This window comes from Pantherophis guttatus, chromosome 7 (genome assembly GCF_059756535.1).
Source record: "Pantherophis guttatus breed Tessera chromosome 7, ASM5975653v1, whole genome shotgun sequence".
NCBI lineage: Eukaryota > Metazoa > Chordata > Lepidosauria > Squamata > Colubridae > Pantherophis > Pantherophis guttatus.
The window spans coordinates 47,247,937-47,271,558 of NC_142069.1; the positions used below are offsets into that span (position 1 = coordinate 47,247,937).

General features: G+C 38.5%; 1 protein-coding gene across 2 annotated transcripts; it reads left to right on the forward strand.

Annotated features, from left to right (window-relative positions):
- The first annotated feature begins 5 nt into the window (after positions 1-5).
- BEST3 (bestrophin 3) lies at positions 6-23,279 on the forward strand. 2 transcript variants are annotated; one of them, XM_034403203.2, is made up of 10 exons: positions 6-2,183; positions 4,292-4,455; positions 5,884-5,978; positions 6,596-6,829; positions 8,283-8,437; positions 9,879-9,956; positions 10,553-10,705; positions 17,243-17,323; positions 18,848-18,999; positions 22,225-23,279. In XM_034403203.2, exons 2-10 carry the CDS (start codon positions 4,304-4,306, stop codon positions 23,132-23,134), a joined length of 2,010 nt encoding a protein of 669 aa, XP_034259094.1. In that variant the 5' UTR covers positions 6-2,183; positions 4,292-4,303; the 3' UTR covers positions 23,135-23,279. The 2 variants fall into 2 exon arrangements, with proteins under 2 accessions (XP_034259094.1, XP_087730234.1); XM_087874108.1 differs by having other exon boundaries at positions 2,075-2,183; positions 6,776-6,829.
- Positions 23,280-23,622: the final 343 nt, after the last annotated feature.

Consider the following 23,622-nt stretch of genomic DNA (forward strand, 5'->3'; position numbering starts at 1 on the left):
ATGATGGTCTTAGGGTCTTTGGCTAAAAAGATTTTTGTGCATGTTGTGCATAAAAAGGACTTGGCTGGCATCTTGATTCTTTTGACCACATCCTGTGACACTCCTGAGTATGAAGCCCTATGATGCCTCAGTCATGAATGATGCTTTTCCAAAAGTTTTAATGGGGATCAAATTAATGAAAATGATCAGTGAGTCACCTGACTTTCTTTCCCTTTCTCACCAACATCACTGTTGGCGAGAAAAACAATCACCAAACATTCTCCTTAAAGTGGGCAAGGTTGCTTTGATCACTGGGCACTGCCGTCCATATGAACTTTGGCTTCTGCTATTGGAAATCCTGGATACCTGGTTTCCACAGAGGCATCTGCTTACAAAATGCCAGATTGGCTTTTTGGGCACAAGGCAACTTAGACCTACTGATGATTCTGAAATCAGATTTATTTGAGACCAAAAAGAGAGGTACTTGGTTTAGCAGCCATTGCTCTAAAGTATTTTGGATTTTGATATTTCTACTCTATAGAATTTCATTATACTCCTTTCATCTTTGCTCTCCTTTGAACAAGTTACAATCTTTTTTAGTATCCTTTAGTATACCAATTTAGGGTTAGAATCTCCTACTGAGTGCACAGATCTTTTGGGAAATTTTTATTTCCCAATAAAAGGCATTGCGGGCCGGGCCTTCTGGCCTGTAGGCCTTGAGTTTGATACCCCTGCAATGCCTCTGTCAGAGAAAACAGAGCTGGTGGGGCGCCACACCTTGGGGGCGCGTCCCTCCCAGGCTCTGTTTTCAGCCACGATGGCCTCCTGTAGTCCTCTGCCAGTGAAAAAAAAAGCTTGGATGCCATTGTGGCCAAAAACGGAGCCTGGGTGGGCCACGCACAAGTCCCCCAGGCTCTGTTTTCGCTGGCAGAGGCTGCAGGAGGCCATCCCTGCTGAAACAGAGTCTTGACGAGTGATGTCAAGCTGGCTATGCCCACTCTGGCCACATCCACTCCGGCCCCCTGAGTTCAAACAACCCTTACGTGTCCCTCAATTAAATCGAGTTTGACATCTCTGGTCTATGGGAATTCTCAGTCATCCAGGTTATGGTTGTCCCAAAGGTGCTTCAGTCCAGTTGTCTCTTGAAAAAGCACCTTTGGGACAAACTGCTTCTTGTCTTTTCTGAATTTTTTGTTTCTAAACTATTTGTTTCTAAGCTATTGTCTTTCCTGGCTTTGATTTTTGAGTTTCTGATTTTCCTGACACCAGTTCCTTATCCTTTGTAACACTCAAATAGCATCTATTCATAGAGATACTGCAGATAAAAGTACAGAGATACGTTAACTTTCAAAGCAATCATATGCATACTTAGATATTATTAAACCACTGCAGTTACTGAGACTTAACGTCTAGATAAATCTTTGGAATTGCATTCTGAATCATCTAATAATTGCATATTTTGTCTGTTGTAATTACAATTTGGGACTTTTTAAGCATTAGTTCCATAGCTGCTCATACTATACCATGTCCATCCCATGGAAACGGAAACTACATTCAAGAGAAAGGTCTTTGGGAAGTTAATATGGCAATATCCTTTAATTGGTCCAATCGCTTTTGACTAGTTAGAATATAGCTTTTAGGCCACAACTTCAAAAGGCAGAAGTCCTTTTCCTTTCTGACTCTTATATTTTAATAACAACAAAGTAAGAATCTAAAGGCATTTTCTTTTACCTTCTTTTTTTGCTTTTCCATTTCTTTTCTTCCTTCTTTTTTGAATAATTGACCTTTTTTATGTCACTGAGCGATGGCAGAAAGAATGCATACCAACTGGTAAAGGTTGATGCAGATTATTTCCATGATTGTGACTTCCTTCCAAAGGGGTCCTCCTGTGAAGAAGAAGTGGAGGATAATTATAGATTCGAGATGAGCCAGATCAGCAGCTGTTGCTTGCTTGTCTTTGTTCTCAGTTGTAAGTGACAGCAGAAGAAAACTTGGCAAAAACACACCTCCCGAAGTGGAAAGATGCGTTCACCCCTGTGCTTGTCAGTCCAGTCCTGTGAAAGCTCCAGGGAGAAATTAGAGCCCCGATAGGCTGCGTGCCGAAAGCAAAGAGAGGAACAAAGTAACCTGAATGTTTTTATTTGGGGAACACAACAGCCCCACATCATCACCTCTGTATTTGAGTGCCCTAGCCAGAATAAACGGTGAGTGTTTCCAAAATCTTACTGTGTTTCTTCATATTTTGGCATTGCTATGAGTGCTTTAAAACTATATCTGATTTTTTAGCAGCACATTTCTAACACGGACAATTAATTTAACATTTAATCAATACCTAGACAGTTTACATAGCAAAGTTTTGTGGAGGTGTAAACTCCACAAAGGGCCTCCCTTTGCTTAACATAGTTGAGACCCTTCCACAATCACTTCATTCCTTATATGTTAGATTTACTCTGCCTGCTTATAATAGTATGGAATTACTCCAAAATGTTTGCATTAAAAAAATGGAAAAGAATGTGGTAGAAATATTCCTACCATAGATGATTCTCAAACTTTTGCCAAATTCTAGTTGTTTTTGGTAATTCAGGCCTTAAGGAAGAATAATACCTCTAATTACCATGTTTCCCCAAAAATAAGACCCTGTCTTATAGTTTTTTGAACCCTGAAATAAGCGCTTGGCCTTATTGCCATGCGCTCAAAAGCCCAATTGGGCTTATTATCAGGGGATGTCCTATTTTGGGGAAAACAGGGTATTACTTTTCATATACATAAATATATTTAAATATATTTTACTAAGCCCATGGAATGACTTGTGTTAAAACTAGAATCAATATGTGGCTCAGTGCTAATGTTTTTGTCATTTTTAATTCTTTTTAATATTCATTGGGTCCCAACTATCATCAAGGGATCATGTCTTCCAGAAACGATAAGTAAAATTGCAACTAATATATTTATTAGAAAGTTTCTTGTTGCTGATCAATGTATACCAGTGGTTCTCAATTTGTGGGCCGCAGATGCTGGGAAGGGCATGATGTCATCACAGGGAGTCCACAAAGGCTTGAAGAAATGTTATGATTTAAATCTTGAGTTACGTCTTGGGTGTCTGTGGCCACAAAAGGGGGTCTGTGGTGAAGAAAAGGTTGACAGCCACTGATGTATACCATTGATAAAGACAAATACCTTTTATAACTTTGGATTTTAGTTAGCTTAATCAATGAAAATATTTCAAATCAGGGACAAGAACTTATGTGACTTATGTGTATATTATGTGACTTATGTGTATATTACGTACGACAACGCTGGGCAGCTCACAAAACATAAAAATAATCAAGAAAGTTCTAGTTCAACAGTTGTACATTGAGACTTTATTGATAATACCTTTTTGCAGTGCCATGATTAGTAGTTGAGTAAGGCAATGCATATCCTGTCTGTCAGCAGGATTGCTACACAGTTGCAGGATCTGTTATCAATTATGGAATTCACTACCTACATCAACCTTTCCCAACATAGTAACCTCTATATCAGGGGTGAAATGCTCCTGGTTCGGACCGGCTCGGGCGAGTAGGTAGCGATGGCGGCAGGCAATTCAGAGAACCGGTAGCAAAAATCCCTGCCCCCACCCCCCATGCCCAGCTGAGCCGCGCGATCATCAGAGGCTTTTTTTCTTTTAAATGGCTCTGACGATCCAAGCTCTGACGATCCCAGCTGAGTTGCCTGATCGGCAGAGGGTTTTTTAAAAACCCTCTGACGATCAGGCAACTCAGCTGGGATCGTCACAGCCTTTTGAAAGCATTTTTTACATGGTTTTACATGTAAAAAATGGTTTTAAAAGTAAAAAAAAAATGGCCACGCCTACCCAGTCACATTACCCACCACCACCAAGCCACGCTCACAGAACCAGTAGTAACAAATTTTAGATTTCACCACTGCTCTACATATATCTAACTTCTGCTTTGTTGAAGTTACTCTAATGTATCCAAAGGGTGGCAGGAGAATGAATTTTATTACTGTAATTCTAAAAGAGCAACTTGGAAAACTCTAGTTTGATGAAATTATACACATATCCAATAAAGAAGAATAGTTGTAGCTCAGGGTTGAAATGAGGGGTCCTTGATGTTCTCTGAGCTTGCTTCTTTTCTTGCAGACATTTCATTACCCAAACTAGGTAACATCCTCAGTGCTAGTATATCCAGTTCAGGAACATTTCTGATGACACCTTTCATTGTGAAAGCCATGACGGTTTAGGTTTAAATCAATATTCTCCATGAAGTCCATTGGTTTCACGTTGTGCTTTTGTCTTCCATTTTTTCAAAAGCATTTTGGAGAGATGACCGTCACATACTCCAGTAAAGTTGCAAATGCTACCTTCTTTGGGTTCCACAGGCTACTTCTCAAATGGAAAGGAAGCATCTACAAACTGCTTTACAGAGAATTTATTCTCTTTGCCTGTCTTTACACAGCGATAAGTATATTATATAGGTACAACTTTTTTCACATTCTACAATGCTGTTTACCCAACCCTTGTAGGAGAATGTGTGATACTATATTAAACAAGTGGGACCTGAACTGTTGCAGTGTGGTTCTCTGGGGAATTCTAGCCAGCCACACTCTACTATCTCTTTCCTCCAATTTTCTGTATCTCTTCCCCATTCAGCTAAGTACTCAGGAATTTATAGTATGCTTAGTCCTAACAGAAATATTTTATAGATTCTTCCTTTAGAACATGGATGTCCAAACTTTTGACTTACCTGGGCTGCATTAAGTGAAAACAAATTGTCTTGGGCTGCATGTAAAATATATAATATAGTTAATGTATATAAATAACAAATTTATTTTATTTTTTATATTTTTAGTTATATTTTGTGGGGTCATCTTACTAGCTGTCCAGGGCTGCATGCAGCCCACAGACCACAGGTTGGACATGCCTGCTTTAGAAATTTTTCCTATTAATATATATATTTTTAATTTCTGCAAGTCTTGATGTTTCCCCATATCTGCCAGTGTTTCTCTTATACATCTAGGGTACCATTTTGATTACACAAATACTGAAAATTGGAAAATGAAATTGTTGTTGGTATATATAATTATGTAGATCCTAACTATTCAAGAAGATTTTGTTTTAAAAAGCTGTGTTGAAATGTATAGAATCTGCACAAAAGCACTGCTTTTCAAGCTTGCTTTTTGCCATTCTCAAACATCTTGTATAATTTGACTGTTTTGCAGTTAAAACAAATAATTTAATCAATTCACTAAAATGATTGTGTGGAATTTTTGGTTATATTTAGAATCAAATGTATTGTAAAGCATAGTTACATTTACTAAAACAATATGTTTTAGTATTTTATAATGTTTTCATCAAACACTTAAATAGTACAATGTTTCAAAATTGTATTTTGACAAAGAAGGCAAGTGCCAAACAAAATTCATGTCTTCACCATTGAGGGAAAAGAATCAAGAAATGACAACTCTAAATCAATTATCTCTGAAGGATGCCACGTGGCAATTGTCATTTCATGGAGATATAAATTTACGATGAGCAGCTTCAGTGAACGAGAAAATTCAGCTCAGCTTGAAATCTTAATTGAATGTCATTCCTCTGTGGAACTGCAGTTTGAAGCAAAACTAAATTTGCAAGTATTTATTTTGCAATTGTTTCAAGATTTCCTTCTGCTACGTTTACTAATATAATCCATTATAGTCAGGTTTGATGTAGTTTTGCAATCTGTAGCTATTACAACCTTCCAACTGAACTACCAGTGAAATCTCTCACTGCAGAATCTCTCACTGCCTTCCTTCTATTATGTCCAATGTGCAATCTAATGCTGAGTGCTCTGGGATGCTTATCTTTGCTCTTAATTTGTATTTATTTAGTCTTTATATCAAAAGTCCCTGTCTTTTTTGTCACAGATTTTTCCTTTCAGGAAGCCAGAAACGGTACTTTGAGAAATTGTCCCTTTACTGTGACAAATATGCAGAACAAATTCCAGTCACTTTTGTTCTGGGTAAGCTTATATTCCATTTCATGAAGAGCAGGGGTGGAAACACTTGCAAGGCCACGTTACAGAAGTGTAAAACCTAAAATATACTGTACAGTTGTTGCAACCTGTCCCAATCCCTAAGGATTTGAGATGGTATGCAAATATAAATAAAATTCCAATTGAATTTCTTTAATTGGTGGCACCACACTAAGTTATTGGCTTAATGTTGTGGTATTTTTTTAAAAAAACTGGAAGATCAATAAAATCCCCTTCCCCACTATATGTGGCAATTGGTTCAGTCTTACTTTGTGACTAGTTAACCCATCATCTGCAGCTTCTCTCAAATCTAAAAAGTGACTCACACCTGATTTAGGAGACCCTTCCCTAGCCTACTGTTCTCCAGATCTCTTGGAGGTACAATTCCCAGCATAGCCATAATTGGATAGCACTATATAAATAAAGGTTTACTTGGGATTTCATCAATGTATTTGGAGCAGGGATGGATGAAAAAAAGAATCTACTGCCAGATGTCAAGGGAATTACTAGAAGAGTATATATAGAGTTTACTTACGCATAATTTTAGAATATCTTCTGTTGGGTATATAACAAGTAATGTGAATCAGGATTTTTGAACTCTCCAGGGTTTTATGTTACTTTGGTGGTGAACCGCTGGTGGAACCAATTTGTAAATCTGCCATGGCCAGACAGAATTATGTTCTTGATCTCCAGCACTGTTCAGGGAAGAGATGAGTATGGCCGATTACTCAGGAGAACTCTAATGCGTTATGTGAATTTAACATCTCTCCTCATCTTTCGATCAGTGAGCACAGCTGTCTACAAAAGATTTCCAACTTTAGAACATGTGGTAGATGGAGGTAATGTTCACTCATTTGCATTCCTGTCTTTGACCTAGTTAAAGTCAACATTTCCCAGTGTAGTAGACATTTGGCACGGTGCTTATGTAGAGCCACTATAATCACGCTGCATTGCAAGAAACAAGTAGAGATGAAGCTATTAGTTTTATGTTTTTATGATTACTGTAAGCTGTCCATGCTGCTTAAGATGGGTGGCCATTTAAATATTTTAAATAAATAAATATTGTTATAATTTAATATGATCTTATACTGTACTACAGGTTCCCCCAATCTGGTACTCTCTTTTTATTGTAACTTCCGTCATCTTTAGCCATTGTACCCAGTGGGATGATAGAAGACAAAAATATTGGGGAAACCTGCCTTACTTTGTACAATTTCTCATGTGACCAACCTCAGGACAAGACTCAGCATTTTGTGCAACTCTCACTGTATCACAGTACTGTCAGTCACTGGGAGAGAGGGTAGAAATTTCAAGTTGCAATGCATATATGTTTCTGTAAACATGAAACATGCTGGGTGGGTGCTACTAATTTAAACAAAGCAAAACAAAATATACAAAATTCTTCCCCAGCTGCTGTGATCAAAAATTTAATGCTGCTTTATATCTCCTGCGTAATGTCTAACTTATCTACTGATTTTTATTAATACAGATGTATCTATGAGTTCTCTAGGAGTTAGTCCCAGGTTAATGTACGTACAGTTGTAGCCTCTAGAGGCTGCCAAGGAGGAAAGGTCTATTAAGCACTATTAATATAGACTACAGTATATAGCAGTGATGGCGAACCTTTTAGACAGAGTGCCAAAACCGGGAGGCGCACACACCAGAGCACCGGAACCCTGACGACCAGCTGGCCAGCACGCATGCGCACTTCAGAAACCCGACAAACATCTGGCTGAGCTGGGGCGACAGTGTGTGTGCCCACAAAGAGGGCTCTGTGTGGTACCTCTGGCACGCATGCCATAGGTTCACCATCATGGGTATATAGTGTTATTTCTACTGGGCCCAGTGTGCTGTGGATAGTTGCAAGCGAATAACCATAGATAATAGGTAGATTTTAATCTCCTGTGGAAGAGCCAGATGTCTCTTTTATTACTAAAACACAGCATGCTATAACATGCATAACAGAAATATAGATAGTAAGATATTGTTACTTTTCTTTGTAAATAAAATAGCGGATGTGTGGATGTGTAAGTTGCAAAATTAACATTTATTGGGTTCATCACATGACAGATACAGTAAAATAGCTTCAAAATAATTTTTGTTGGGCACATCCTTGATTTTAGCACTGGATTAAAAACCATTGTTTGAAGAAGAAAACATACATTTTAATATATGGACATGCATAAAATTACATAAAAAGTTTAGGAATTGGAACTTTGCTTGGTTTGAAACTTCTCTTTTGAAGAAACAAAGGCAAGTGATCAAAATCCAGCTGCATTTTTTTATACACAGGTTTTATGACAGCTGAGGAAAGGATGATATTTGATGATCTTAAATCACCCCATCTTAAATATTGGATCCCTTTTGTTTGGTTTGGAAATTTGGCAGCCAAAGCAAGACAAGATGGAAGAATAAAAGATAGTGTGGACTTGCAAACACTGATGAATGTAAGTAAGCAGATGCAGTGAGCAATTATGAAAAATATTTGAAAGCCAAAAATAGAATATCTGTTTTTTTATTCATCTACTCCATATAAATTGTGTTTCCAATTTCCTTATCTATCTCAATTTTTTCACATTCTGAGACTTCCTGTTCTTGTACTCCTGTGCAAGGCTGTTTATAGATGAAAATGACACTCAAGGCAAGAAGAATCTTCCAAAACTGCCCACTTCCCAACCTAAATGTTTTCATTGTACTGTATCTGAAGGCTAGCTTCAGGAATCACTAGGTAAAATGGCTGCTGATGGCCTCTTGTTACTTCAGATGTTTGGCTTAGCATTTGACAGTTCGTTCTTTCTTATATCAGAAACATCTCAGAAACATCCAACAGACTATTACAGCAATGTAATATTGAGAACAGAAGCCAACTAAAACCCTCTAAAACATCTTCAGAAACCAAAAGACCCAGTAGCCCAAGAAGAAGAAAAAAAGAAATTATCTACAACATACAGTGTAAGGACTGTAACAGTCACTCTGTAGGATAAATGGGCAGAAGACTAGCAGAGCACATCCCTGAACCCCAACTAGCAGCCAGAAGACATGATGAAAACTCCTTAATTTCACAACACATTTCATAACAAATTTAACCATTGTTTCAACTGGGAAACTGTGAGCATCCCAGCCCAAGTTAAAATGCTAAAAATGCTAGAAAGTTCCTAGAAACCTGGCATGCAGACAAATTGGTCATCAACAGGAACATAAAGAATGTTCTACATTCTTTATGTTCTACATTCTACAGACCATTCAAAATAGACAATCAAAAAGCTAAAAAGGAAACAAAAAGACCAGAATATATTCTTTTCAGCAGCCAACATCCAGATAAGAAGAAGTTAATACTGTACCAGTCAAAAAAATCCAGCAGAAACAATACCCTAAATAAAGAACTATCAAGGAAAAGCTCACACCAACTCTAGCAGGAAAATATTGTATATAAGCATGGACTAAACTTCACACTTATTCACAAAGATGTTACCTAATAGGGTAATGAAACATCTATGAACAAACCAAACTCCAAGAGCACCAAGGAATCTTCAGGTTAGTGTGGCAGTGAAGCACCAGGCTAGAAATCAGGAGATTATAAATACTAATCCCAATTTAAGCGTAAAGCCAGCTGGGTAACCTTGGGCCAATGACTCTCAACCCTAGGAAAGAGGCAATCCAAACTATTCCCCAAAAGTCGCTAAGTAAATTGCAAGGAACTATTCCAGGCAGCAACCAGAAGCTAACTGACTGGAAGGCACCAAACAAAAGTGTTATCAGAACATAGCCTCATAATTCATTATTTTATTTCCTGGCAAGTATCATCATACAGTATCTATAATAATTAATACATTGTGATAATCTTCAACAATACATCAGTTGCTCTATTTGTTTCTATTTTCCATTTAGGAAATGAATCGGTATCGATCATGGTGTAGCCTACTATTTGGTTATGACTGGGTTGGAATTCCTCTCGTGTACACACAGGTACAAAGTGAATACTTACATATTATTAAATATATCTGAGATGTATTAGGGTAGGGTGAAATCTTGAGTGCTGAAAACTTTAAACTCAAATACTTTTATATTCAAGCATTCAAAACATTTCTGTGCTTCTGATTTAGCTTTCCTTAATTTGGGGCATTCAAGTCTCAATTCTATCATCTCCAGATACGGTCTTAATGGCATCATAAATGACAGTGGTGGCTTTTCCTAATGAGATTCCTACTCGCAATGTATCTAAAGAACCACAGATTGATAAGCCTTGTTTATTTACTGCCAAGTACTGTAGAACCAAGGAATAAAATCAAAGACCTTCAGAAATAGAATACATTTTGTATTGAATGGGCCATCACGTTTTGTAATTAATATCTTAAAAATATAAAGTCTTTTGCAGCCCTCCTCAAGTTATATTTCCCTATATATTTCTTGTTGCTCTTGTTGACTAGGAATTCTGGATATTGTAATACAATAACACAGAAGTACATCAGGTTAGGGAAGGCAGGTCTTTAGATATACTGTATAGAAAACATCCTGCATTCATTGTTATATTCATAACTTTGTATGAATTTGAACTCTTCTAGGTTGTCACCCTGGCTGTTTATACCTTCTTCTTTACGTGCCTTATAGGGCGTCAGTTTTTGGATCCTGACCAAAGAATCCCAGGTCATGATTTAGATCTTTACATTCCTATCTTCACATTGTTACAGTTTTTCTTCTATGCAGGATGGCTTAAGGTAAACAATAATGTTAAAAAGGGTTGGAATTTTCTGATAGTTTTCTTCAAAACCAGAGACTCATGTCAATGAAAGTCTTTTTACATAAACTTGAACCAAATTTTGCTGAAATTTTAATATTTTCTGGGAATTTAAGCTAACTATTTATTTAGCACCAATTGTCATGAGGCAAGAAATACTTCACAGTTATACAATAGTGCTATAAAAATATTTGTGCACATGTTTAAGAGCTAGCAAAGCTGTTTGTCTGCAAAGAGACCTTGAGTATCTCTGCATTGAACATATCTCTTACACATTAACACTAATGATAAGACACATTGAAGTATTTAGCATTTATAACTACAGTGTACTTCGAGATCAAATCTCACATGCATATTTATAGTACTTTGGTAAACTATCGGTCAATTATCAGTGTAGATGTTTTGAACTATTTATCCCTATGCCCACTGTCATCCATATAATTTCCCAGGTTTGTATATAGCCTACTATCAGAATTGCAGAAACCATTCTGATATTCAACTGCATATTGTGTAAGTGTCTGTGCCTGGTCTGAGCAAATCACAAGTTTCAAATTTCATAGATCACTTCATTAGACAAAATTGAAAGATTCACAACATTCCAACAAGAGATCCCAAAGCATGGGAGATAGTGATCAGATGTTCATCACCAGGCCTCAAACAAGAGCTATTTATCAACAAAGCTAATTAAAAGAAACAGTTTCCAATTTTTGCTTAATTTTCTTCAAAGATCAAATTGCCTGCCTTTGACTTGGCTTGGTTATATTGATAAATACAACTGGATGTATATTCAACCAATGCTCTTACAGTATTACAAACTTCAGACCTCTTGCATGCAAGGTCTCAAAATTAAAGATATCACAGAGCATGTAACATTGAGTCTATCTTTTTTTCTAAGTTTATACTCTTAAAAAAGGGATTCAAGTGAGTAATCAACTGTCATAATCATTCATTTTTGTTGACTTTCAAAGGCAACAAGGTATACTATATACTCCTGTCCACCATTAAAACATCTTTCCAAACAGTCTCCATGTTTCCAGTGTCTTTTTCCCCACTTGGAGCTGAACCCAGAAGGATATTTCTTCCAACACTAGTAAAAGTAAATAAAAATTTCAAGGGCCATAAATTGCTGAACAGAGTTAATGACAAGTGCTCTTTTGCTATCACATAAAGCAAGTAACTGCAAGTAACAGATATAGAATTCCTCATTGTCTAATTGATAGTTATTTCTTGTCAAGTTTATAATCTGTAAAATTCATACCTCTTTCTGTATTTTTAAGTAATTTAATTGAACCCACTATAAATGCTACTTTTTGTTTTCCATGTGGATAATGAGTGCAAATTTTATTTTGCATTTGGACTTTATTAAAATGGAACATAATTTAGGTGAAGAATATTTAAGGCAACAATATCTAGAAAACATGCTGATGCCATTAAAAACATTTCTATTAATCATTCATTACAATAAATTCTTCAGATTCTAGAGCTAACAATATTTTGGGTGTTTATTTGCTTACTTTTAATGCAGGCACAATTGTTTTATCATCTTTTGGTAGCACACATGGATTAAACACATTGCTGTGCTATTACAATGTACTGTTGAAATGAAATGAAATCAGAGATAGTGCCAGAATATGTCCATTAGGAGGAAGTGGTTTACCGTGCTTTTTTTAATAAATAATGTAAACAAGTCATAAATGCTAGTGTAGTGTGCCATTTTCCTCCCTTCACTGCCTCTAATAATGCCTGCTTAACCTATAATAGATTTTTGCTACCTAAGAAAAAAAATCCCTAATAATCTTTCTTGTAAAGGAACCTTATTTTCTCCTGATGCCTATTTGAGAAAGGAGTAATATGAAATGTATATACATTTCAATCTGATTTTGTTATAGAAGTCAAGTATTATATCATAGCTAGCTCTATGTTGTGGAAAGAATTAAGAAAGAAATATTAAAGTCGGGCAAATAATTTTTATAGGAACATATTTCTGAAGCTGGTGTTTGTGTGGGAAAAAAAATAAAGGTATGTCTTACTCAGGAAATAATATGGTGACAAAAAAAATCACCTCTGCTTTACGTATGGAAGCCTGTAGGCGCTTCCTTCTATTGTGAAGTGACAACAAACTAGGTAAGTGCCAAAACTAACTGGTCAATATCAGAAAATAAAAGACTTAACTGAACTGAGAGAAGAAGAAATAAATGCCATGAAAATATAAGTAGTCTTACAGATACATGCAAAGTATATATTTTAGAAAAAGAAAAAAGGTACAAATGGAGAATCCCTCTGCTAGGTATTTTATATATTTTGTACCTAGTAGTTAATAGGTTTGTACAGGCAATAAACCTATACATGCAAAGTTGATTTGCAACAATTGATTTGTTTTCACTAAAATTCACGGGCTATATTACAAATTTATTGTGGCAGGCTATACAGTTTAAACAGAATAAAACTAATTTCAAGAAAATTTAGTGCATTAATGGTGCAATAAATAAGGATTGGATATTGAAGAAGGTCATTCTGCTGGCATATAACATCCACTGATGAAAAATAGATCTTTCTGCTCCTCCACTGCTCAGTTTCAATGGACTGAAGGGCTTTCCAGAATAGATTTGGAGCAAGCACAGCCAAAACGAGAGGAAAAATAAAAACTGTCCTTTTACATGAGCTGAAGTTTTCTTGCATAATATTTTGTGCTATAACTTTTAAAGAATAATCCATCTAGAGTGTTATTCTAATTTCTAGCGTTATTGGTATCCTAGCTTCTGATTTAACAGTGCTGTGGTTGTAGTCCATTATTGTTATTTATTATTATATATTGTAAAATAAGAATAATAAAATCATAAAATCATATGTTATATTTCCAAAACACTGTTAAAATCATGTACATGCAATAAAATAAAACAAAACTGATAAATTACTCTAAAACCATAATAAAAAAAGGGCAGCAAATTTTCAGTTCTGTTAATAGTGGCCTATTAATAATAATGTTAAAATAGTGGCCTATTAATAATAATGTTAAAAGTACAAAATTGTTGCCTGCTTCAGCAGAAAAAAGCTTGCAGAAATGTATTTTTCTCTGGATATGTTTTCATCTATATCTCTGGTTCACAAAGGACATTTAATTGTAGGAGTATGTGTATTCTTTTGCAAAGAAAACAGTTTTAAAACCAGATGATTTTAAATTGTTGCTTCCCTGCCAATCACATTATATATAGGACAGTGATTTTCTCACATGAAATCCTTTTAATCCTAGCCCTTGTTGTCTGAGATTAGTCTAATCCTTTTTGTTGTGGTAGCCAAGTGTCTAAAATAATATGTAATTGTCTTCCCTTACATTCCTTTCAATCCTGTGAGATTATATGCCACATACCAATGGCAGATGATCTGTGCAGCTAGCCAGTGCAAAGTTTCTTAGTGTTGTCACACTTGTATATATCTTTCAATCTCATTTAAAGGTGTCCTGTTGTAGGTATGCCAATACATAAAATAACTAACTTGTTCACAGTAAGAGGAAATTTAGTGTTTTCCATATTACAACTTTGCTGTGATACTTTTGAGGGCTGTCTGGAGCAAAAGGAATTGAGGAATAAAGAATGCCAGATTGTGTACTAATCTAGCTGCTTGATAAAATTGTAGGCTCTATTTATTTAGTATTATTAGTTTGTTTAATAGTGAAATAAAGAAAAAAGAAAAATGCAACTACTGCAGTCTCAGTTTCAGATATAAGGATTGGATGCCCATGTAGAAGAAAAACATGAAACAGGTAGGAAAATATGAATAAATGAAAATAATAGATAAAGTCCTCTCAGATTCAAGGTAATGTACAAAGAAAATCAATTGATTGATTGATTGTGTGCCATTAAGTCAGTGTTAACAAACATATGGATTTTCTCCATGACCATCTCTTTCTAACCTAGTCTTTTGGGCATTTCAGTGGTTCACTGTAACCAAGTCAATCCACCTTCCAGATAATCTTGGTCTTCCTCTCTTTCTTTTCATTTTTATCAGCAAAAGAGGCTCCTCCAGAGAGCTAGATTTTTCCTTAATGTGCCTGAAGTAGGATGATTTGAGCTTGGTCATTTGTACTTTAAACTCTGGGTTTATTTGTTTTATGATTCATTTGTTTTTTAGCTATCCACAGTATTTTCAGAAGTCTTCTCAAACAGTAAGGTTCAAAAGCATCAGCTTCTTTAAAGCCATACTTTCATGCAGGGATGGGCTTCAAAAATTTTAGCAAGGGGTTCTCTGCCCAGTTGCTGAGTGGGTGTGGCCATGGTGGGCATGGCCTAGTCGACCTCCTGCACCATGGCAGGGGGGTGTTTTTGCCCTCCCCAGACTCCAGAGGCTTTCCTTGAGCCTCTGGGAGGGTGAAAATGGCCTCCCCAGGCTCTGGAGGCCGGAAACGGGCCCATTTCTAGCCTTCCCGAACTTCCGGTAGGCCCATTTTTCACCCTCCCCAAGCCTCCACACGCACCCTGCATTTACCTGTATCCAAAACAGGCCGCATGGGGACTCTTGGGAGGGGCGGGTTAGGGTGGACAGGGCCAGCCAGAAGTGGGATTTGGGGGTTCTCCAAATTGCAGAGAATCTTAGCTAGAGGTTCTTCCAAACTCCTACAAGCCCCCAGCAGCCAACCCCGGCTTTCATGTCTATAAAGTGTTACAGAGAATACCATTGCCTGCATTATTGTTGGAAAACTGCCAGATAGTCTGGAAGGAGGAGTCAAGCAAGGGCCTAGTCTGGAGTTATTGTGCAGCCACAAGCAGCAGTATAACCTGACCGCTCCCAAGATCCATGATTGTTCTCAGAGGAAGGCAAGCAGCCTGTTGAGATCCTTGTAACATAGTTGGTAGGCAGTACTGACTTCAGCTGTTCACATGTGGTTCTGGTTGCTTGCATCTCACAACTATTCTATATTTGTAGACACACATCTGAATAATTTTTCAAAGGTCTTCATGGATGTTCTAATAAGTACTAGCCTATGTGTATTTCTTGACTGATTGTTCCCTTACTTTTGATGGTTCATCCTAAAAGGCAGAAGCTATCTACCACTTCAATATCTGCATTATCAGTTTTAAGGCTGAGTATTGTCACTGTTGCCATTCATTTGGTTTTCTTCCTATTTAATTTCAGTCCTTTTTTTCACTGTGCTGCTTGACTTTTATTACTACTTTACAGCCTGCAGCTCCTTTGCATTTTCAGTTGTTATTATTATTATTGTTGTTGTTGTTGTTGTTTAGACTTCTATACCGCTTCATAGTGCTTTACAGCCCTCTCTAAGCGGTTTACAAAGTTTACAAAGTTAGCATATAGCATATTGCATATTAGCATATTGCATTAGCATATTGCCCCCAACAGTCTGGGTCCTCATTTTACCCACCTCGGAAGGATGGAAGGCTGAGTCAACCTTGAGCCGGTGAGATTTGATCTGCTGACCTGCTGAACTAGCAGTCAGCTGAAGTAGCTGCAGTACTGCACTCTAACCACTGTGCCACCTCGGCTCATAGTTACCAATATTGTGTCATCAGAATAATGCAGGTTATTGATGTTTCTTTCTGCAATGTTAAAACCACACTCATCTTCTTCCAATCCAATTTCCCTTAATATTTATTCGGCATGTAAATTGAATAAAGAAGGGGGAAAGATTGGATGGTCTAGGAAAGTATATCAAACAGTACCAATCATAAAAGGAATGCAGCAAAACAATTAACAAGCCTAACATATTTTATCTAGGTGTGGCATATTTTACCACGAAGGAAGAATATTCAGAGGAATCCTACCTATCCAACCACCTTTTGCACCTCATGGTTCTATCTCATGCTTCCACTATTTCATTCTAGGCCACCATTTCCCAACTTTCTGAGACTTTTATGAATTGTAATCACTATGACTGGATGCCGTTCCACTCATGAAGAGTTGACATCCTATATCCTTGATTGCTTCTAGCTCATTCTATCAATTGTGTTGTGGGAAGGAGAGAGGGTGAAAGGCAGTGTAAGATGAACCCTATAGCCTGCTCTGATTGTCAGCCGTTACCAACAAGTGTCTTGTGGGAAGGTTCTTTGAATTTTGTTACTTTGTTTTTAAATAATATGTATTGTTTGGGTGCAATTGTTTGAAAGATAATTTGGGAGGATTATAATCCCGAAAAGCAGAAAATAAATAACTGTAATAAATAAATAAATATGCAAATATTTACACTTTCAGCTGTCCATTTTTAATGTTTTGTTCTATTTATTTTTGCTAGACTGTTCTGAGTGTTCTATCTGGAGAGGAATGCATCATATCCATCTACTAAATAAATACACAAAGCAATAGTCTCTTGAAAAACCAAGGATTAATGCTACAAATATGGCATATCCATCAATATCTCACCACACAATGTACTGTATCTATTCTATGCGGATTTCTCCTTGATGTTGCCAAAAAACTATTTATATCTGCAATGGTTAGATGTGTTTGTAAATCAGCTTTGGATAATATGTAACTCTATGCTCAAAATAGCCAACTCTAATTATAGGTTGCTGAGCAACTTATCAACCCATTTGGTGAAGATGATGATGATTTTGAAACAAATTGGTGCATAGATAGGAATCTCCAGGTAACACCCTTTTGCTTCAGCTGATTACTATTTTTTGCTGTCTTGCAATATGGTAAATTTCTAGCAAGAAATAGCACAAGTGTTGCATCCTGCTCCCACCTTTATAAATATTTTCCATATTAAAGTAAAATTATTTATAGTTCAGTTTTCATATACAATACCCGTTTTGCAAGCTGCTGAAGCTTCCTCACTGTTGGTTCTGTGCTTTTTCATTTACATTTCAATTCCTGCTTAGATTATTTTTTTGCATTGTCTTCTCATGTGCAACTGCAACTAATGCTACAATATGGATCAAAGCTTTCAAAATATATTGCTGGGTGTTGTCCAGTAGTGTAAAACGCCGTTCATGGCAAGGTTGCTGAAGCAATAATGGAGCTTTCAGCAAGAAGTCTGAGCATACAGTGTCTAGAAATTGAGAAAGAAATATTCCAGCAACATTCAGGTGGTAATATTAGAAAGCCATATTTTAAAACATAATTAAAGAACCATTCCAAATTATACATAAGGATTTTCCCCCTGTTTTGAGCATTTCTGTTTCTGGAATTTTTAAATTATGCTGGTGGGAGTAGCCGGAGTGAATTAGAGTTGGTGACCTGTAGACTTCTCGGGTAGAATGTCTTCTATCAGGATGACATGATGGAAGCTGACTCTTATTAATATCCATTAGGTCTTGCAACAGGATCCTCCCCTTCTGAGATTGTCTAATTTTTGTTCTAATTCATTCATTCTGATTGCAGGTAAGGCTACATCAAGGCTATCTCACTCAGTTACTGGATATCCAAGACAGGGGTGAAATGCTCCAAGTTCGGACCTGATCGCCTGATCCGGTAGCGATGGCGGCAGGTGATTCGGAGAACTGGTAGCAAAAATCCCTGTGGCCCCCCCCACCATGCCCAGCTGAGCTGCGCAATCATTAGAGGCTGTTTTTTTAACTTTTAAAAGCATTTTTTCTACAATCTCTTCAGCCGAAAAAATGCTTTTCAAAGTAAAAAAAAACCTCTGATGATTGCGCAGTTCAGCTGGGATCATCAGAGGCTTTTAAAAGCATTTTTTCTACAACCTCTTCGGCCGAAAAGGCTGTAGGGGAAAAAAATGCTTTTAAAAGCCTCTGGTGATCCCAGCTGAGTTGCCTGATCGTCAGAGACTTTTAAAAGCATTTTTTTCTGCAACCTCTTCGTCCGAAGAGATTGTAGAAAAAATGCTTTTAAAAGTAAAAAAAAAAAGTTGGCCACGCTCACCCAGTCACATTACCCCACCACCACCAAGCCACGCCCACGGAACCAGTAGTAGCAAATTTTAGATTTCACCCCTGATCCAAGATCTAAAAAGCATCCTCTAAAGAATCATTTCCTCTTACATGGTTACCACAGTTCAAATTCTGTTTTTGGCTCAGAAAAGTACAGGCTGCTGCTGCTGCTTTAAATAAAAATGATATTGTTGTGTTGTGCAGTTCTCTGGATTGTGACTTATATTTGAGATGTTTAAAATGCGTGTGGCAGGTGTTCTAATTCTTAATTCTTATAGGTTTCACTATTGGCTGTTGATGAAATGCATATGAATTTACCAAGAATGAAAAAAGATATTTACTGGAATGATTCTTCAGCTCGTCCACCATATACATTAGCAGCTGCAGATTCCTGCATCCCATCTTTCCTTGGATCAACTATTGAAATGGGGTATGCAAATCTACAATGTCTTATCCTACTTTTTCATATGCAAATGTATTATATCATTAACAGCCTGTTTTTGTAAATTTAAAAAAAATAAAGTTAGATAGACAGGACCTTTCCTTACCTCTCATGTTCATCTAAAATTATATTCCCCCTAACATATTACCATTGAAAGTCTGTTAATAAGGAACATTTTTCAGTAATGAAGGCTATAGAAAAGACTATGAATGCTATGGAATTTTCCACCTCAGATGACCTACTCATGGCCCTACTCACACGGGGGGAAACACTCTGGACTTGGTTTTTGTCTCTGGTCAGTGGCTGAGTGATCTTGATATAGGGGATATAGTGATTGAGCCCTTGTCATGATCGGATCATTCTCTCCTTCGCTTTGACTTTCGAACCACCACACCCCGCTGCAGGGAGGCGGAACCGATGAGGTGGTTCCGCACCAGGCGCCTGATGGATCCGGATAGGTTCCAGGCGGAGCTTGGGCCATTCCCTGAGGCTCTGGCTCACGACTCGATCGAAGACCTGGAGGCCACCTGGGATAGGGCGGCCGCTGGAGCTTTGGACCAGATGATGCCTTTGTGGCCTCTGACTCGGTGCCGATCTCACTTGGCTCCTTGGTTTACCGAGGAGCTGAGGGAGATCAAGCACCAAAAAAGACACCTGGAGAGCGGTTGAAGGACCAGCCTTTCCGAATCCGACCGAACACTGGTGAGGTCTCATATTAAGATCTACCGAGTGGTGATAAAAGTGGCAAAATTTAATTATTTTTCCGCTCTTATTACGTCATCAGATAATCGCCCGGCCACCCTGTTTAGGGTGACCCGCTCCCTGCTCCACCTGGGAGCACGGGAGGACCCCTTTGAGGGTCGGGCCGAGGATTTTGTATAGTATCTGTATGACAAAATCGCTCAAATTTGGGAAGACTTGGACTCTGACTGGGTAGATTCGGGAGGGGTGATGGAGGCAGGTCTTGAGAACATTATCTGGGAGGAGTTTGATCTTGTGACTCCCGAAGACATGGACAGGATTCTGGGTAGACTTAGCGCGGCCACATGTTTATTGGACCCGTGTCCCTCCTGGTTGGTGCTGGCTACTCGGGAGGTTACACGAGGCTGGCTCCAGAGGATTATTAATGCTTCATTGAATGAGGGTGACTTTCCTGCCGCCTTGAAAGAGGCAGTGGTGAGGCCTCTCCTTAAGAAGCCTTCCCTGGACCAGGCAGTGTTAGTACATTATCGTCCAGTCTCCAACCTTCACTTTGTGGCAAAGGTTGTTGAGAGTGTGGTGGCGCGACAGCTTCTCCAGTACCTGGATGAAACGGTTTATCTAGATCCGTTCCAGTCGGGTTTCAGGCCTGGGTACAGCATGGAAACGGCATTGGTCACTTTGATTGATGACCTCTGGAGGGCTTGGGACAGGGGCTGTTCCTCTGTCCTGCTCCTATTAGACCTGTCAGCGGCTTTCGATACCATCAACCATGGTATCATGCTGCACCGGTTGGAAGAGTTGTGGGGGGCACCGTGTTGCAGTGGTTCTCCTCCTTCCTCTCTGACCAGTCACAGTCTGTGTTGGCAGGGGGGCAGAGGTCGACCCCGAGGCGCCTTGTGTGCGGGGTGCCACAAGGGTCGGTCCTCTCACCCCTTCTGTTCAACATTTATATGAAGCCACTGGGTGAGATCATCTGTGGTTTCGGGGTGAAGTACCACCAGTACGCTGATGACACTCAGTTGTACATCTCCATCCCGAGCCACCCCAATGATGCCCTTGAAGTGATGTCCCAGTGCCTGGAGGCCGTGCGGATCTGGATGGGGTGAAACAGACTCAGGCTCAACCCGTCCGAGACCGAGTGGCTGTGGTTTCCGATGTCCCGATATAGTCAATTGGTGCCATCTCTGACTATTGGGGGCGAGTCATTGGCCCCCATGGAGAGGGCTTGCAAGTTGGGTGTCCTCCTGGATACATGGCTGTCTTTAGAAGAGCATCTGATGGCTGTGGCCAGGGGGACTTTCTATCAGGTTTACCTGATTCACCAGTTGCGTCCCTTTCTGGATCGGGACTCCTTATGCATGGTCACTCATGCCCTCGTCACTTCCCACCTGGACTACTCTAATGCTCTCTACATGGGGCTCCCCTTGAGGAGCACCCGGAGGCTCCAACTGGTCCAGAATACGGCCGCGCGGGTGGTTGTGGGAGCAACATGGTGTTCCCATGTAACACCTCTCCTGTGCAAGCTGCACTGGCTCCCGGTGGTCTTCCGGGTGCCCTTCAAGGTATTTGTTACCACCTTTAGAGCGCTCCATGGCTTAGGACCTGGGTACTTACGAGACTGCCTTCTGCCACCGGTAGCCTCTCACCGGCCAGTATGCTCCCACAGAGAGGGGCTCCTCAGGGTGCCGTCGGCCAAACAGTGTCAACTGGCGGCCCCCAGGGGGAGAGCGTTCTCTGTGGGGGCACCTGCCCTTTGGAACGAGCTCCCCCTGGAGATACGGAGGATCCCGGATTTACGCACTTTCCGCCGTGCCCTCAAGACTTTTTTATTCCAACTAGCGGGACTGGCCTAACTCTTTTTAATTGTTTAATTTTAATTTTAATTTGTTTTTTAAAAAACAGGGGTGTTTTAATTAGTATGGGCCAATTTATTTAATATGTTTTTAAATTGTTTTTTAAATTTTATATTGTATCTGTTTTATCTTGGCTGTTCACCACCCTGAGTCCTTCGGGAGTAGGGCGGTATATAAATCTAAATAAACTCAAACGCAAACACAAAACCTTTGATAACTTTGGGGCATTCTCATAAAAGATTGTCTTTTCTTCCATCAGAGAAGATGGAATAAATGTTTTCTTTGATCTAGCTAAGAATTATATTTTGGTTGATCTTAGCTTTTAGTTGCATTTTTAATTTAATTTAATTTAATTTAATTATGTGATGTGAACCCTGGTAGGAATAAATGACAGGACAGCAGATTTTGACCATTCTTTCTTTCTCAGCCTGGCCTGTTTCAGAGATTTGTTGTGGAGATTATTTGAGGACTAAAGGTTCCATTTGTCCTTATAGAGTTTTTTCCTTTGTCAATGGTAAAGGTCAATGTTCTCCCAAGAAGTACACCTGCAAATATACTTTCCATTTTATGGATGGTTTGGTGCGGCCTAGGTCTGCACACTCAGAGAGCCAGTTTGCTCTTAATACATAAAATGAATGTTGCATGTTTTTTCTTGCAGTCTGGCAGACAGTCAGTTCTTCCATGGAGAAAACTGGCTCCGGGATGATGATAAAGCTAGAAGGCAGCATTCGGTACTGCGAAAAGTGAAACGCTTTCTGAGTGTCCGAGAAGTCTCCCCTTCACCCAGCAGGAGGACCTACCAACGACAATCCAGTGAAAACTCAATTTTTTTCCCATCACATGAAATGCATCATATTGATAATTTTCTGGAAATGCACTCTAGAGGGAGACACTTCCCTTTAAATGGCAGGAAAACTCATAACTGGTCGGATAAGGATGGAAAGATGCATGGAAGTATAGATCTTAGAGTTATTCGAGAAAGCAGCAAGAATGATGCTCTAGAAACTTCCAATCAATCCAAAGTGGATGAGAGAATTAGCAAAGCAGACTCACTAACTGTCAAAACTGAGAGCCAAGAAACCAGAGTAGATTCAGACAAAGTCTCCCACGTCATGACAGGAAAAGATTTGGACAGTCAAAGTGAGTCAGAGACAGATTCTGAAGGAATTGTGCTGAACCATTGTGGATCACCCAATAGTAATGCAGATTTGTTGATAACACCTTCAGAAACAGAACCTCCTCATATGGAATCCAAGCAACAGGATCTACCTTTGGGTATGCCAAAAGGAAATAAATTACCCTCATCTCAAACATCAACTGTCAATATGGCAGATAATCAAAGATGGAGATTTCCAGATGTTCTTGCTCAACATGAAGTGCTCAGTACCAAAGAATTGGCAACTTCCTCTGGAAAAAACAACTTAAGTCCAGATAGCACACCTACACCTAGTCCTATTTCTCCAAATACATTTGACATATGTTACTTATTAGAGCAACCAGATACTAAAGAAACTGATATTCTTCATATAGCTGAGTTTAACAATGACTCCACTAAAGATCACCTTTGACAAATAGAGTGGTATGGACTCATAGTTTTTCTTGGCATACAGAATGTTAATTTTCCTTGGAGAAAGAAAGCTTGGCAGCCTGCATAATGTTTATCCTACTGTGTATTTTCAGTGCTTTTATTTTGATAAAAACAATTTAAAAATGTTTGCGCTTACCTTTATTTTTAGACATACGTATCTAAAAAGATTAAGATACAAATCATTAGACAAATCAAACAAGATTAAGATACAGTGGAGTAAATATTAGAAGGAGTAGGAAAGAGGGAGGATAACCAAACTTCAAGAAACTGGCATTCTTTCTCTTTGTAACAGCCTAATTAATTTGTCAGTAAATTCTGAGTATTTATCTAAAACTCATCCCTGCTTGATGTTGCTTAAATAAAGGCATGGCAACTTGAATTTTGATGTCTATGTAAGTAAAGATGCTCAGAATAGGGTGCCTGAAATGCTCTGAATTATAGAAACAAATCATAATAAAAAAATTATGA

Coding starts and splice junctions, on each gene's coding strand:
- BEST3 (XM_034403203.2), top strand. CDS start 4,304: ATGACCGTCACATACTCCAGTAAAGTTGCAAATGCTACCTTCTTTGGG. Junction 4,456..5,883: donor GCGATAAGTATATTATATAG/GTACAACTTTTT, acceptor TTTTTGTCACAG/ATTTTTCCTTTCAGGAAGCC. Junction 10,706..17,242: donor TCTATGCAGGATGGCTTAAG/GTAAACAATAAT, acceptor CTCTAATTATAG/GTTGCTGAGCAACTTATCAA.